At 48.3% G+C, this 17518-nt stretch overlaps 1 protein-coding gene across 5 annotated transcripts in view; it reads left to right on the top strand.

The window, feature by feature from the left end:
* DIP2A (disco interacting protein 2 homolog A) overlaps positions 1 to 17518 on the top strand; it is a 2340120-nt gene that overhangs the window by 1874690 nt on the left and 447912 nt on the right. For all 5 annotated transcript variants that reach the window (XR_011274713.1, XR_011274712.1, XM_069616034.1 and 2 more), the window contains one exon: positions 10958 to 11069. Coding sequence is in view for 3 of the 5 variants with exons in the window: in XM_069616034.1 (XP_069472135.1) it covers positions 10958 to 11069 (112 nt within the window). In the remaining 2 variants the exon portion in view is untranslated. The remainder of the gene's footprint in view (positions 1 to 10957; positions 11070 to 17518) is intronic.

Below are 17518 nucleotides of genomic sequence, written 5' to 3'. Positions count from 1 at the left end.
TAAGTGAGACAACTTCAGGTTTCTCTCACTTCGGACAGAGAGGGGGAAAAAATCTGACGCATTGGCCAGAAAGGTGTTCACCTTTGGTAGCATGGCGCGCAAAGTCACTAACGTAGCGTGTGGATTCGCCAAGTACTCTGTTGGCTTATGGAAGGCTGTGGAACATGCTGCTGAATACTTTCCTGAGGGTGCCACGCGGGACAGATTTTTGCAGCTGGTGGACGATGGGAAGGAGGTAGCCAAGCAATCATTACAAACAGGCCTGGACGTAGTAGACTGCGCTGGCAGAGAAATGGGTTCAGCAGTTGTAATGCAACGCCAAGTCTATCTAAAAACATCTGGCTTCTCTGCAAATGTTCAAAACAGGTTGCTGGACATGCCCTTCGAAGATGACATGCTTTTCGGGCAGAAAGCAGACGAACCCTTGAATAAATTCAAGAAATTAAAGTTGAATGTTAATCATTGGGCCTAGCAGTGCAGCCGGCCAAACCTGCCTTCAGCTTCACCTCCGGGGCAGAGGCTATAGACGTTATGTGCCCAATGGCAGGAAGGCGCAGCTCCCGCAAGCAGAGGGTCCTCTAGAGGCCAACAAGCAGCGGCAGAGCCACCCGCGCCCTCTAAGACGCTTTGATTTCCCCTCCCACATTGCACCGGTTGGTGGACGGTTGGCAGGGCATTGGTCCCAGTTGCAGGAAATAACTTCTGATGCCTGAGCCCTGCAGTTGATTCGGTGGGGTGATTGTCTGCCTTTTCTAAATAGGCCTTCAGGCAGACCCCCGCCTCCCCCAATCCAACTGGGACAGGAGCTGCACGAAGAACTGAGAGACCTGTTGTCAAAGGGTGCCATTGAAGAGGTACCTCCCGATCAGAGAGGGTCGGGTTGGTATTCACATTATTTCCTGCTGCCCAAGAAGGGAGGATGTCTCCATCCCATGCTGGACCTCAGGGCCTTGAACAAGTTCCTGAGGAAGGACAAATTCAGAATGCTGACATTGAGAGAGATTCTCCACGCTCTCGAACTACAGGACTGGCTGGTGGGTGTTAATAGACCTACAGGATGCTTATTTCCATCTGCTGATACATCAAAAGCACAGGAAGTTCTTAAGGTGCCTCATAAGCGACCAGCACTATTAGTTCAAAGTGCTTCCCTTTGGGTTGACCTCCGCTTCACCAATCTCATGGCGGTAGGTATGGCTCACCTCAGGAGATCTGCAGTCCATGTATTTCCGTATCTGGACGGCTGGCTGATCCGAGGGAAGTCAGCAGGCAGGTCTGGTCTCATCTGGAGGACACCTGCCTACTACTGCACAGGCTGGGCTTGTCCCTCAATTTGAAGTCCCATTTGACAACAGTTCAGTGGCTCCAGTTCATCCGAGTAGTCCTAGACACTCGGTAGGGAACACGTTTCCTCCCGAAGAGAGACTCAGCAACATAGCCCAAATGCTGCATTTGTTTCAGAACTACGCCACTCTTCCAGCGGCTTCCTTCGTCTACCTCTTGGGTCTCATGGCCTCCTGTATTTTTCTAGTGCCAGAGGCCAGGCTGTGTATGAGATCCCTCCAGTGGCTACTGAGGGACCAGTGGTCTCAGTATCTGGGAGCTCCCATGGATCACCAGAAGCCAAGTGGCATATCAACAGGCTGGAGTTGTAGACCATCAGGTTAGCCGTAAAGGCCTTTGCCCCGTCTCTAAGAGGGAACCATGTCCTCGTCCTGACGGACGACACAGTGGCCATGCCCTACCTCAACAAGCAGGGTGGTGTGCACTTCTGCCCACTCTGCGCAGAGGCAATTCAGATTTGGTTCTGGTTGCGAGAGAACCAAATCTCGGTCTCTGCAGTTCATTTGGCGGGTACAGAGAACACCTTGGTGGATGCTATGAGCAGGCAGAGCTCGTTCTCACACAAGTAGGAAGTGTGCCAGAAAGTCCTTGAGGAGGTCTTCGCTCTCTGGGGTACCCCGACAGTGGATCTGTTCGCCACGGAGTCCAACAGGAAGTGCAAACAGTTTTGCTCGAGGGAATTCCTAGCGAACTTTGCACTGGGGGATGCGTTTCTGGTGGATTAGAATTTCCCTCTCCGCTACTCCTTCAGCCCCCCCCCCCCACCCAATTCACGTCATCCCTTGGGTTCTCAGGAGTTTGAAGAGATTTCAAGCGACCATGATATTGATCGCCCCGTATTGGGCAAGGAGAACGTGGTACTCAGATCTCCTGGATCTGACCATCTGTCCACCTCAACGGTTGCATCAGCGTCTGGATCTCTTAACCCAGTCGGTGGGTGGAGTGCTCCTCCCGACCCCGGATTCCCTCAACCTACATGCGTGGCTCTTGAGAGGATGAGTTATGATGACTGGGACCTCTCAGAGGAAGTACTTGAGGTATTGCTGGCTGCATGCAGACCCACTAGATCTCTGTACGTGTGTAGGTGGAGAAGATTTGAGGTGTGGTGCATGGTACGCGAGATTGACCCGATCTCTTGCTCCACCACCACTGTGATGGATTGCCTTCTGTCACTGACCTCTTCAGGCCTTCAGGTTGCCACAGTCAAAGGGTATTTGGTGGCCCTGTCTGTGTTTAAGAAGTCCCCAGACCAAGGTCCCTTTTTTTTACTATTCTGGTCATGGTCCAGTACCTGAACGGCGTTCTCAACAAGTTTCCGCCAACCCCATTTGTTGTCCCAGATTGGGACCTTAATATGGTTTTGACCTATTTGATGTAGGCTCTGTTTGAGCCTATGCATTCATGTTCTTTGCGGCTGTTGTCCCTTAAGGCAGCCTTTTTCATTGCAATCACATCTGCCAGGAGGGTTAGTGAACTGCAAGCCTTGTGCTGCAAACCTCCCTTTCGTAACAAAGTCTCTCTTAAGGTTAGACCCAGATTACTTTTTAAGGTGGTTCTGCAATTTCATCTGTCCAATCTATTGATTTACCAGTCTTTTACCCTCCTCGACATCCCTCAAAAGAGGGAGAGCGGTTCCACTGCCTTGACCCCAAGAGTGCGTTAAGCTTCTATGTTGCTTGCACATCTGTGTTTAGGAAGTCGGACCAATAGTTTGTGGCCCAATCCTTGTCTAGAAAAGGTTTGAAGTTTGGTTTATTTGTAAAGCGCACCAGGCCCATGGGCAACCGGGCGCATAATCTTAAATACAGATTACAACAGAGTATACACAAAGGGCCAGATTTACAGGTAATACATAAATACAAAATACAAGTTATGAGCGATACAGTGTGGCATATATACACAGATAAGATATATTACAGGTAGGGAACCGGCTAGCGAGGGGAACCTATGCTTTCTGAGTGAACAGCCAAGCTTTGGCGTTGTTCTTGAACATTAGGAACAGTCTTGCCATCACTAAACAAACCCTGTCACGTTGGATTATTTTGTGCATATCAGAGTTTTACCAATAGGCGGGCATCAGGGCCCACTCGACCAGAGGGGTCCCAGCCTCCACAGCCCTCCAAAGAGGGGTTCCTGTTAGGATGTATGCCAGGCGGCCACTTGGTCAACCTTACAGACCTTCACCAAGCACTATGCCTTGGATGTCGTACGGGGAGCTGATGCAAGGTTTGGTAGGGCGGTTCTGTAGAATGTACTGGTGTGAATCTTTCTGCCCTCCTCCATTATCCTAACTGATTGGGGAATCTATCATGATGAGAACCTGCAGGAGAAAAGCAATCCATTATAGGAGAAATGACTCACTGTAATTATCTTTCTATGGATTTTTCTCCAGCAGATTCCTCATCGACCCTCGCATCCATCCCTGTTTAGAAAGTGCTGTGGGTTGTTGCTTCTGTCCAAACGAGAAGGCATCTGGTGATGGCTCTGGGATGACTGCTTCGGTCTCATTCTAAAAATAATTTTAAAAAATGATTTTTCAAACTTTGTTGAGGGGGTTGACCCTGTTGGGATGTATCCTTGTTAAAGTTTTAACGGCTGGTTAGCCTCCTGTGGTTTCTCCTTATGCAGCATTCAGCCATGGTGGTGGGAGTGGGAGGGGAATGGAGGAACTGAAGCATTGGGCTTAGTGACGTGCTATATATACGATGCCTGATGTCACTTCAGGAGCCGACGATCGAGACCCAGACAAGACCGATCGACGGCCGAGTCGAGGTCCACTATGCCCCCTGTCAAAAAGTTTCCAAACAGCAGAGCTGGATGATGGATATCCATCATGGTGAGGAACCTGCGGGAGAAGAATCCATAGAAAGATTGTGGTGAGTAATTTCTCCTTTTCTAGATTTTATACTTTTGGACCCGAATGGCCTGCAGATTGGCACTGTCAAAGGGTGCCTGCTTGCTATTTAAGAGGACTCCTGAGCAAGGCACTTAGTTTCCAATGATTAGTGTCCCCCACGCCAGTTTGTACCTACCTGGGACTTGAATTTATTGTTTACTTCCCTTATGTGGAACTCTGAGACCCTGCAATCATCATTAAGGTAGCTTGCCCTTAAGATGATTTTTCTGGTGGCCATCAATTCCGCAAGATGGGTGAGTGAGCGCCAGGCGTTGACTGTTAAACCTCCCTACTTCGTTTTCCACGGAGAAGCAAGAATGTCCTTCCTTCCTAAGGTTGCCAGACTTTCACCTCTCACAGGATCCTTTTTCCTGTGTTTTTGTCTCGACATTGCTCTTCTAAGATGGAAGGGCCATTCCATCGGTTGGACCTGGTGCGGGATCTCGACTGCTATATATTTCCAGACGTCCCTCATCCCAAAAATAAACAGCTCTTTGCAGCTTATGTTGCTTCTTATGATGGCATGGCAGTTACGAAACAGATCCTGTCAAGGTAGGTCCTCCACTGCATCTCTGAATGCTATGATATGGCTGGAAATTATGGCTCAAAAGTTCTTGAAGGATCATCAGCCGGAGTCCTTGCTGCCACCTCTGTCCCGCAGAGGAGTCCCTGTTTTGAACATATGTCAAGCAGCTGCGTGGACTTCGCTGTACACGTTTGCCAAACATAACTGCCTGAATTCCCTGTCGGGACAGGATGCTAGTTTTGAACAAGTTGTCTTCCAGAGTTTTATGGTATAGCTAGTGTCTTCTCACTCTCCTCCCTCCTCCAGATTTATGTTCTGCGTGGGAGTCTATCAAACACTAAATCATTGGAAGGAAGGACTCCATTATAGCAATAGAGTGGTGATTATTTTCCTCCCACAGAATCATTGTCAACCTGGCCTTCTTGATGGATAGCTGATATACCTTATCTGGTTTGTGGTTTCTCAGTGGCTGAGAGCTAGATCAAAAGGGTGGAACTGAGATATTGTGGTGCGGCAGCTCCATATATACTGACCCCAGTGTCAGGTCTGGCGTGGGGCGCAAAATGGTGTTGAGCAGAGCCAACGTGGATCCGTGCTGCGGGTAATGGTGGTAAAAATACATTTTGAAGTTAAGCTGGTGCTGGAGATAACAATGTAAAGAAAATAATAGAGAGTTGAGTAATTTGTTCTTTCTAATGCAGGGTTCTGCAACCTGTGGCTCTCCCAGGGTTCCTAGACTGCAATTTCCAGGATCTTTCACCATTGGCTAAGGTGACTTTGGCTGATGGGTATTGCGGTCCAAAACATCTGGAGAACCAAAGTTTACTGACCCCTGTTCTAATTGATAGTGTCCTCTAGAGATTCCTCATTTTAGTTCTATTCCAGCAGCTACTGCTGATCACGGAAAACTTCATTAGCATGGGTACCGTGCAATCTGTGTGTCGGGATCACTCAATACGTGCCTTCATAGACGCTGCATTTGACCTAGCTGTCCATACATATAGCTTGCCCTGTGGCCTTAGTTCCTTTTCTTCTGGGTGCTACACGCACTTTCAGAACAATCGTACCTCACAAAAAATCTGTTTTTTCCAAAATGTCTAATCGTAGGCCATTGAGGTTTAAAAGGTGTATAGACTGCAACGCAAATATTTTGCTCACCGAGCAGCAGCACTTATTTCTTTGCGCCTTGTGTGCACCGAACATGAAGTCACAGATTGTGTTGTGCCAGTAGATGAACCTTGAAAGCACTGAAGCGATAATCTAAACTGAGTTAGGTGCATTCAGACTCTAAATCATCCAGTACCACACCCTCATTCAGACTCTAAATCATCCAGTACCACACCCTCTAAGCCAAAATCCTCGGATGACACGAGTTTGGAAACTGCTGGAAAGTCCCCACAGAGGCCTAAAGAGAGAGCCAAAAAAACGGTTGCATTCAGGAAGTGAGTCCCGCCACTCATTCGTAATCCTCAAAAAAGAAAAAGCGGCATCGCAGTCAGTCTTCATACCAGTCCTTGCCCAACAGAGAACAGGTACTCTTTCTCTTCTAAATATGCTTTGATGGAACAGTGGGAGGAATTCTGTTTAAAAATGCTTGATGCCTTCGAAAAAGTATCTTTAACAATGGAACCTTTAAAGCAGTCGGAGCCCACAGGTCCTTCAAAATCTCCACTGTTCGGAAAGATTTCTCTTTTGGCAAATTTCCCTCCATAGTCCTATGGACCCCCAAACGTTTTGCTTTTGTTTTTGAACAAGTGCTGACTTTATTCATCTTCACTGCCCTGGCCTTTTGCTCATTTTGTTATAAGGAAACTGATCTGTCCTTCAGACTATCAGTATTGGGAAATTATGTATATAACAATTCTACTTTTACCATTTTGTGTTATTTCTAGTGTGCCCATTCGCCTTTACCATGTATGGCTTCTAATGTGGCTTGTGCTCAAAAATGGCCCTGCCACAAGATTTTTGCTTGTTCTTCGGCCATATTGTTGTTTGGCCTTCCTGCTTTGCAAGGTTAGGTAATCCCATATAAGCTGCTGCTTTTGTGGGCTAGCGATGCCTATGTTTGGGTGGCTCAGGAAAGGTGTGGGACTGTCTGGTCCCACTCCACATCCGTGGTGCCTGAAAGTCTGGGTGTGGGGGCATGAGTGAATCCAATGGTGGACCCTGATTGGACCACTGCTGGCTGTTTGAATGGTGCAGATCCTTACTGTTGGTGGGCTTCGACTTGCTTCCAGCCCTGAGTTTGGATAAGAAGGACTCCTGCAGCCATTTTTGGTAGATGAACGTTAGAGCCAAGAATCCTGAGTAGAAGAACAGCCGACTGGATAGTATAATGTATTTCGGAATGCTATACCATTGCAGGGAAAGAAGTGCCTGAGGGACTACGAGCGCGCTCAACCAAATGGCTACCACTTTGGCTCTCCAAAGGGTAGTTGCTATGTCAGACATTTGCCAAGCTGCAACCTGGTAATTGTTCCACTTCTAAAAGCACTACTGCCTGGATTCTCTATCTGGCCAGGATTCCCAATGTGGGACGGAACAGCCTCCAAATATTTCTGTTCTGGCTTTAGTCTCTGGATTTGCTCTCCAACCCCCTTCCAGGATATGCCTACTGCTTTGGGAGTCTATCTAAGATGAGTCTGTGGGAGGACATTATCCACTTGAAGACACATTATATACCTCTGGTAAAGTTCTTTACCTGAGGTAAGTAATCAGTTCTTCTATGGATACGTTTATGGACTAATTGCACTTTCTATGTCAACCCACTTCTCCTTGGGTTTCGCTTCCCTTTTGGTTAGTGGCTGTAGAACCTGCTGTTAGGCAGAATCCTGTGCAGTACCCTTAGGGACCACTACACACAATTAAGACTACAGGTGGCAATACAAGTTTAACCTTTGGTACAAGCCTGTACTACTATGTTAAAGTGGTGGCAGTAGCGGAGCAGCCAGGCTTATCTCAAGAGTATATGAGCAGTAGCAGAGATTACACAAAGGGACCACAATTACTGTGACTCAAGCAAACACTGACTCAAGGTTTCAGGTAAAAAATATAAGTACATTTATTTTTAAACCGTTTGTTTAAGAAACACAACACTTCTATCAATTCAAAATCACACGAAAAATACACTACAACCAACCAATTAACTTTGTACAGTATAGCTGAAGGTGTAAGTAACCTGTGTTTTAACGGACTGGTGTTGCTAAACAAAAGACGTTACCGGGAATACACTGGTGATCACTTTTTGACAGTAATGACAGTTCGGTCTTACTAAATAAACGCGTATCCGCGGCAAGAAATGTTACCGGGGCAAAACACACTTAGCACCTGAGATACCCAGCGAGAGTTGGGGGCAAAAATCATAGGCAATACTTTTGTCAAGGCAGACAGAATCAGAGAACACTCATGGGCCGGAGCCAGTGTCAAGTGGAACCGGGTTCCTGTTGTCAAGGATCACACAGTCGGACAGTTCACGATTCAACGTAGCCAGGAGTACTTAGATATTGTCAACAGAGGAAGCAAAAGTTATAAGAAGGAGGGAAGAGAAGGTCAAGCCTTGGAGATGAAGAAAAGGGGTTCACCCTAATTCCTCAAGCGGAACACAGTACCTTATTCACTGAAGAGGCTGGTGCCACGGCAGTTGTTCCTGGTAGTTTCTTGCAGACCCTCAGTTCCTGGAGCTTCGGGCGAAGGAGGACATCTGGAGTGGTCTGCACCACACAGGGATGAAGCCGGCAGCAGCGACGGTGAATAAAAGGTGCGCTCCTTAAAAACAGGAGAGGCTCTTCAGATGGCTATCCGGACCACTACAGCTGTGTGCAGCGATTTTGACCAAGAAGAGGATCCTCTCTGTAGAAGGTGAGCTGGTTATCCCCACCAGGCTCAAGGGAAGAAGACTCTGGACTAGATCTTCTCTGGTCGTTGAAGGGTAGATAGCTCAGGACTGCAGCAGGGCTTCACCGGGACGGGATAGTTGCAGCAGCCAACTTCTTCTCCGCTTCTCTTCGGTTCCTTGTAGTTCCAGTGGCGACTCTGACTTCTAGCCCAAGAGACCTGCCTTTTATGCGAAAATCCCCCATTCACACAGCCTGGCTGTCAATCATGCAGCAGGGAGGTTGTCCAGCCCGGACAACCACCTCAGCCAATCATGGCAAAGTGCGACTTGGGTTTCCTAGGATACCCTGTGCAGGGAGTGACTACACCCCTCACTCACATTCAGCCCACCTAGACACCCAGGTGCCTAGAGGAGGGCTTCTTGGCGGAAGCCCGCCAAAAGACAGTGAACAAAGAAGGCAAACCTGGTTTGCCGCACAAAGTAAAACACAAGAAGGACTTTAAAAGAAATGGCGAATAAACCCGAACGGAGCCAAAAGAAAAAGTATTTGGTCAAGCGGGTTTAAGTTTGAGGCTAATATAATAGCCTAAAACAATACCACGTTTATATAGTATAATCGCGGAGGAAAAGTTAGGGTAGATACCACTGCCACCAGCCAAGTCTAAATGTTAAGAGCGAAACAATGCTCTAGGAGGTACAGATAAAAAGGGCTACGGATTAACATTTTCCAGTACTCCATGTAAGATGGGGTGTACTGGATCTGTGGTTAAATGACTAGTAAAGTTAATGGCAACTTTACCCTTTTCTGGGGGACAGTAGTCGGCCCCAGAAATGGAGTCGGTGGGAAGTCTAAAAGACAACCCTGTGTCACTGCACTGAAGGTGCTGTGTAACACACAAAAGAAGGGGGCTACTGAAGTGGTGTACTCCAGAGTCCACAATCACAAAAACAGATGAAATACATGTGGCAAAACATGGGTAAGAGTGGGGGAAAAGCTCACACTCTTACCAAGTGAAAAAAATAACTCCAGAAATCCAGCAAAGCTGCCGGGGGACTCACTAGGTAAGGGAAATTAGCCATTGAATGAGAATTCTCCCTAACACCTGCCCTGCCCCCAGAGTCCTGTGCAGAAACCACCGTAACAATGGCAATTTTAGATCTGCCTTGCAGCCCCAGACAGCAAAATGGAAGAGAGCAGGACTAAAACAATACATTACTACCCTGATGGCTACCATAAAGGTACATTGGGCTGCTAGTGCGATAAATCAGCTTGCATCCCTGGGAAATCCAAAACTAAATGAATGCCAAACAGCCTACTCCCTGGAACCAATGTAGGTTGATATAATCCCCTTAGGAGCAAATTGTGAGACTTAAAAAGCACTGATGTCTCAGAGGCCAGATGGGCTACCAGGTGCCCATAAACTCAAAAAGGGTCACAGTGGCAGGGGAACTTCAGTGGAAAATATATCGGAGACCCTAAACACAAGGGGGAAAAGGCAGAAAGTTAAATGGTGTCTAATGAGATCCAACAGACCCCCCCCCCGCCCCAAAAAAGGATTTCAGTCTTAACATTGACCTTAACTACTCAGCCACATTTCCACTTGTTGAGCCTGTAAAAGTTTGCACAAACCCCTTCTGCCTTGCTGTGGGTCCCTCTTCCTCCCCCTTAACACAGGGAAGAAGTAATTCATAACAGCTGTACCCCAGTATAAATAAAGGCTGCACATGGAAATAGGGTGCTTCAATAGATGAAGGGTCGGTCAAAGGCGCAAAGCATTTTCGCGTCTCAATGAGCATTACAGGAAGTCTCATCAGCGAAAAGTTGGCAAAACCACTTTGAAAAATGAAGAACATCCATGTGGGAAGTATCTTCAGGTCACACGCTGAGATGCAATAAAAGTTACTCACTGTATTGTCCTTAAATTCATAGAATCCACCATGTAGCGCATCATATATGGTAGGTCCATGACCTGCTCCTCACACGCAGATTGATTACTTCTACTTTGAACGTACAGATGAGTGACCTTGTTTTGGAATGGGAGGATTCCACACTTCAAAATTCCGAGTTTGTCTTGTAAGCTCTTAATGTTGTACAGCCTACTCTGGTACTGACAAAACGTTAGAGCACACTGTTTATGGGACTGAAGGTACTGCAATATTAAGTAAATGGTAGTTACTTCTACGAGTAACACTTACGTTTTATTTGTGCTTAACCTGCATTGTGTATTTTGTGTTTTCATGTGCTCTGCATTTTCCTTTCTGCTTCACCTATGTTGTATGCTTCCCTTAATGCATCCCCTTTCTCGCACCCATATTACCCTTGCGCATGCATTTAATCAATCATTTGATTTTTCTTCAGGTCAGTAAGTCTACCTGTATTCTCACTACCCAAGCAATAACGCGACTGTTGCGATCGAAGGAAGCTGCTGCTGCTGTGGATGTTAAAACCTGGCCCACCATTCTGGACACAGGTAAATACTTCCAGGCTGTCCTTGTGAGCATTCCCTGTTCCATCCACCTGGTGCAATGATGCTGCCATCCTGAGCTGGTGTCAGCTGTCGGCATTATACCGAAAATTCTCCATTATAGTTACAGGTCACATTTCAGTTGTTTGCATGTTGGACATATAGTTCATAAGATGGAGGTTGATAGTTTAAGTGACAGTACAGATGATGGCTGCTTCATTGGTGACCAGAAAACCCTGGAGGTGCAAGTTCAAGTCTGAATGTGAAAATGTTGTGGTTTTAAATGAAGAACAAAGTCCTACTGTGAAAACCAAAGTTCCATTTTACCACTTCAGAGTGAGTCCATGTGTTTGGTGTTCCAGTACTACTTCTGGTGCAAGGTTCTGAGAAGCCAAGCTTTGTGGCAGTGCCACCCTAGGCACAAAGTAATTTTGCTGACCCTCTCCACCCTACCACCAACACCATATGAAATTGACTCTGTCCTCTACCGCCAAATGTGTCCACATACGGGCCATGGCTCTTAAATTCAGAAGCTCTCCTTTCGCAGTCATCCATTGAATCATGTTTTTCTTTTAATTTAGTTAAATTACGAAACACACACACACTTGCATACATCGCTGCACCAAGCAAGAACACAAACCACATTAATAGGAACAGTACAAGCTTCCTTCACAAACCTCTATGGCAGAGCAAGAGCAAACAACCCTCAAAAACAATATGGTTTGGACATTTCAAGTTGTGGAAGTGTCCTTACAAGAAGTACACCATGGGCAGGGCCACAACATGCTTCCTTCACAAACTATTAAATAATGGGCAGGACAAGTCCACACTTCCTTCACACATGAATACTCGTAAAGCATGGCCAAGACAAGTGCAACTTTAATTCACAAATTGATACAGGTACAGCTTAGACTGGGTAAGTGCAATCTACTCTTACTGTAACATAACAATTAACTGCATCTTAAAAGTTGCGTGCAGCCCTAGATCCATAAACAAGCTTGTGTGGCGGGTGGGAAGAAAGAGTCGGACACTCGGAAGACCTGATTCTATTTCTTTTAATTCAAATTATAAGTAGAAGGCCTAGCATTCCCTATCACTAAAGGCCTGTACTCTACCTATCTAAAGAAACTAAAGGTGCTTATCCCTTGTCAAAAGTCCAAAAGAAAAGAAAATACATCCTCCGTCCAAGCTTTACTATGTGGCCCTGCCACTAATGTTAACTGGCCTAAATAGACCAAGGGAATGATTTGGCTTCTCCTGGTCTCTCCTCCAGTTCATTCAATATTACCTTAAATGATACACCCTCTTGGTAGAATAGTCTCTTCAATAAACTCCAGTAGCTCCTCAAGAACACCTTTCTCTCTCATGCTTTCTGTGGTCTACTTTTTAGAATGTCCTTCAAGATAACCTTTGTTAATACTCAGATTATCATTTGAAGTTTCTTCCCAGGCCTTCCCTGTGGGAGTACTTAATTGGTATTTTCTTCTGCCCCTTTCTAAGCTTCTAGTATCATCAGTCCTCAGTCTTATAATGTCTCTGATCTGACTGTTTATATCCCAGCTGTATTGATTAAGTACCTCTCTTCTGGGCTTTTCACCTCTGAATTGATTATCTTGTTGCTTATTTATCATACAACACTTGTGTGAACTCAGCCCTTCTCGTCTAGGCTTTTCACTTCTTACTCGACTTTGTTATGTATTTGATAACTCGTCCTTTGTACTGGGACAAGGTGACCGCTTCAAACATTAAGTCTCTTCACTCTCTCGGTCTCTCGTGTGATAGCGATATATCAAAGGACTCCTGGTCCCCTAGGTATCTCTTATTTGGTAGGGGCTGGTGGTTGGACTCTGCTCTCGCTCTGAACTATTCTCTCTCTGTCGGCTTCTCGCCTGCACGTTCTCGTTTTCGCATCAGACCCCTCCTTCGCACTGGTGCTGCTGCTTGGAAGCGAGCCTCACTTCCTTCACAGGCAGTATCACTGCTGTTCTTGGGGCGTCCTGCCCACCATGTCCAGCTTGTGGTCATGCCACTGAGTTGCTTGCTTCTCTCTTGTTCCACCTGAGACTCTTCTTGCATCTGCACATGCCAGTTCTCTGGCGTCTCGTCCTCGGCTCTCTCTCCACAAGTCGCAGGCTCCACGACTAGCTTGCGCTCTACCTCTTGCCGGCAAAATGATGTCAGGGGGCTTCCCGTACGAATCAGGTTCCCCTCTCCTCTTCCTCCTCGGCACAGTTAAATATGCTTCTCACATTAAAGAGAGATCTTCCTTACTCCTACGTCCCGTCCCCTTTCCTCCATACTTTTGGGACATTAGGTCATGTGGGACGGGACCGGAGCACTTTTATAAAAAAGCATCAAATTGAAAAATCTGTCCTTCTCTTTTTACGCGGGGTCCCCGCACGCGCCGTAACCCCGCCCTCCTTAGTTTTGCCCCGCGCATCGCCCTTCAGTCCTTTTCTCCGTGCGGTCGGGGCGGGATGCACTTGCATTGCATCACCGGGAATACCTTTTTCTTTCCCGTTGTCCTTCTCTCCTGCTCCGGTCCTGCGGTCGCGTAGTCCTCCGTCTATGCCGGATCGTTTGGGATTTGTCACTTGTTCCTCTTGCGAACATTGCTTCGCTAGGGCGGATCCCCATTTTGTCTGTTTGGAGTGTCTGGGACCGGATCGCCGTTGGGACACGTGTTTCTACTGTGATTCCCTTTCGGTCCGGGCACTTCAACGTCGTCTTCGTCGTTGGGAGGAGATCTTCCAGAGAGTTCCTCCATCGCATTTTCAACTATTCATTGACGGAAAGAAGAGATGCCTGGTAAATTCCTTACTTTTCAGGGCACCTCGGCCGGGGGACTCCTTCCCGGGGTCCTCCAGGTCCTGGAGGGGCTTCAAAAGCTCTGTACTCAGGTGCCTCGCAGGCCTAATATGCGTACCGGGGTTTTCTCGAGGGTTCCGGCGAGGGGCCTGCCGATAACGGATCATGATCCGAGGTTCACCAATCCGGTGCTAATAGCCAGCCTGGTCGTGCTGAGGCGTTGGGTACTGGAGTTCGCTCTAAGGTCTCCTTGTTTGGAGCTTCCCACGCAGATACCGGGGTGCGCCCTGAGGCCTCTGTTGAGACTTTCTGTACCGAACCACAGTTCGAGGCCCTTTTCGGGGAGCTATAAAGACTGGACTCTGTTCCGAGGTTCCTCTTATCGAGGCTAAGGTGTGTACCAACAGAACTGAGAGACCTGTTAAGATTTTGTCAGTGAGGTGGATTCCTCAACTTTCCTGCGCTCATGGTGTTACCGGTTCTGTTGAGGGGGCACTCGGAGAGGTAGCCAACCGTTTCTCCTCTGTTACCGGCTTGGCCGAGGTTCCTCTCTTGGAGGCTAACTCAGAGGGTCACAACAAGATGTCAAGTGAACATCCCAGGCCCTATAGTACCGGCTCTGCCGATGATCCTTGTGTCAAGGCTAAAGTTTCGATCAAGTCCCCTGACCAGTCTGTGGAGTCACCTGCCTCACCCACACGTGACGTAGTTCTCCTCAGATACTCACGAGACGGCAGGCCTTCCCGCGTGGTCTACGGTGGCCATTTTGGATTCTTCCTTCACACCCACGCTATCGACGGCGGGTGCTGGGAACCTTCTTTTTGGTGGATAACCTGGTCCACGGGACGGTGTGAATCCATTCCGCCCTTCCTATGACTGGCGCGCTCGAATGACACGGTCTCGCTTCCTCCTGCTTCTGCCCCACTGATCTATGTAGACAGTGTTGGTGGCGGGCCCTCTTGGCAGCCTTCCTCACTACGTTCGTGGGGATATGCCCCTCATGAGCGGCCTCTGCCCATCCCATTTCCTAAAGTTTTTTCAGAGGATGCCTTTTTTGGGAAGTTTCAGACTCTTATGAACCCTGATCCCATGAGAGAGTACTTTAAAGGCCTTTTTAGGGTGATCTGCCCTCTGGTGCCGCATCCCGCCCTATCAGTTCCATTCACGGCACCTGTCGCTCCGGCAGCGGTACCACCTCTACCTCCCGGCCCGCCTCTGCCGTCTCCGGTTGACAAGACATCAGGGCGAGACATCATTTTGACGCCGGTCACGTAGCAACTGGCGGATCCTGATGTTATGGATGACCCTCGGGCAGATCAGGATAGTGAGGACCAGCTCCGCTCTGTCAGAGCATTCCACGACCGGGTTCTGGACATGTCACTCCTTGGCATATCAGTACCTGAGGCACCCGCTCCGCAGGAAGGGGTGCTTTCGGGGGCGCTCACCATGTCTCCACAGGAGCGCACAGGCCTGTTCCTTCAGAGGGATGTCCTGGCCAAGGTCCGCAAAGTCTGGGATAAACCCCACACTGGGCTACATATTAAGAGAATCAACGCCTGTTACATGCTTCACACCTCTGAGGAAGTAGCCTTGGCGTCATGTCTGCTCCCTTCCTCGATGGTGGTTGCGGCCGCCACTCTGCAGTCGAAGCCGGCATCTGCGACCTCTGCTGCTGCAGCTCAAGTTATGGACAAGGAAGACAAGTTGCTTGACTCCTTGGCCAAGAAAGTTTTTGCCAACTCGGCGCTGCAACTGCATCAGGCTAACGCGGAGCTCATTTTGGCGGCAGCGAATATGAAACTTTGGAGGGACTTGGCGGACTTCCAGGAGTTCATTCCTGGGGACAGACTGGAAGACTTTATGGACTCCAGGGTTTTGGCACAGGATATGCTGGAGGCTGCTGCGCACCATGTCGACACCTCAGCTCGAGGCCTCATGTTGGGGGTGGACACCTCTCGTTAAGCTTGGCTTCATGCAACAACGTTTTTGAAGGAGGTCCAAGATAAAGTTCTCGACCTGCCTTTTGATGGCAAAGAGTTGTTTCATTCTTCAACGGATGATGAGCTTACAATGACTAAGGCGAGCACGTGAACTGCCAAGTCTCTGTCGGTGATAGTGAAACCCCCTGTCAACGCTCAGAGATCTGGATCTAAGTCTCGGTCCTCCTCGGGCTTCAGAGAGTTCCAGGACCGCAGATCTCATAGGACTAATCCGCTGAGAGGTAACGCCCGTTGGAGACAGCAACAGGGTCAGTTTTTCTCTCGGTCTTCAGCCTCCAATTCAGGGACAGGTAGTCTCTCCGCTGAAAAGTCTGCAAAATGATTTTTTGGTGCTCGCACGAGACTCCGGTGGGAGGACGAATCTCGTATCATCTGGAGGCGTGGCAAACCTTCACCAAAGACCGGTGGGTTTTGACCATCGCTCAGGCAGGCTTCCTCTTGCCCCTCCCCCTACCCCATTCTTCAATCCTCCCTTTCAGCAGTCGGGGACGCCCTTCCTCAGATCTGAGGTCCAGAAGCTTCTAGACCTCAAGGCGGTGGATCCCGTTCCCCTAGTGGAACGAGGGGAGGGCTTCTACTCTCGTCTGTTTACGGTGCCCAAACCCAACCAGGCCGGCCAACGCACCATTCCAGATCTTTCCCAGTTCAACATTACTCTTCCCCAAGAGGAATTCAAAATGATCACGCCCTGCCAAATAAAGTCCTCTCTTCAGAAGGGTGACTGGCTCAGCGTTGTGGACCTTCAGGACACGTATGTGCATATCTTGATCTGGAGCCCGCATCGGAAATATCTGTGGTTCTCCCTGGTAGAGGAGCACTTCCAATTCAGAGTGCTCCCTTTTGGTCTCAGCTCAGCACTGCGTGTCTTCATGAAGATGTCGGTCATTGTGGCTTTTCTACGGCTACAGGGAATTCATGTGTATTCATATTTGGACGACTGGCTTCTGCGCACCCCTGTCCAGTGAAAGCCTCAAGCAATCTTCAGTCTCTCCTTCTGCTCCTGTTCGGGCTTGGGCTGTCGGTGAACTGGTGGAAATCCTCTATGACGATCTCTCAGGACCTGATTTTCCTGGGTTTCCATTGGAACACGATCGACTGCAGAGTGTACCTGACTGTGGACAGGATGGCGGATCTGTTAACCACATGTCAAGTTTTCATTCAGTCAAAGAGCATGTCGGCCTGGTGGTTCCAGAGGCTTCTAAACCTCATGGCCTTGTGCGTGCTTGCTCTTCCCCTTGCTCGTCTCAAAATGCGACTCACACAGATGGCTCTCCGGAATTCCTGGATTCAGGCAGTGGACCCAGACAACAAAATGATTCCGTTCCCACCCTGCATGATGAAAGAGCTCCTTTGGTGGTCAACGTCCAGCAATCTTTCGGTGGATGCTCTTTTTCAGGAGCCCTCCCCTCAAACAACCATTACGACTTACTCCTCCCTTATCGGGTGGGGTGCGGGGATGGATCATCTTCAGGTTTTTGACCTGTGGTCGCCACAGGACAGACAATTTCACATAAATTATCTGGAATTTCTGGCAATTTTCTTGGCGCTCAAAGCCTTCAAGCCAGTGATTGTGAACAAAGTGGTCCGCATCCGCACAGACAATGCGGTATCCATGTTTTATATCAACAAGCAGGGGGGGTACAAGTT

This window comes from Ambystoma mexicanum, chromosome 9 (genome assembly GCF_040938575.1).
Source record: "Ambystoma mexicanum isolate Mex_15411 chromosome 9, UKY_AmexF1_1, whole genome shotgun sequence".
Classification (NCBI taxonomy): domain Eukaryota; kingdom Metazoa; phylum Chordata; class Amphibia; order Caudata; family Ambystomatidae; genus Ambystoma; species Ambystoma mexicanum.
Note: the sequence above shows the minus strand (reverse complement) of the source record. Positions and strands in the feature narration are given on the sequence as shown.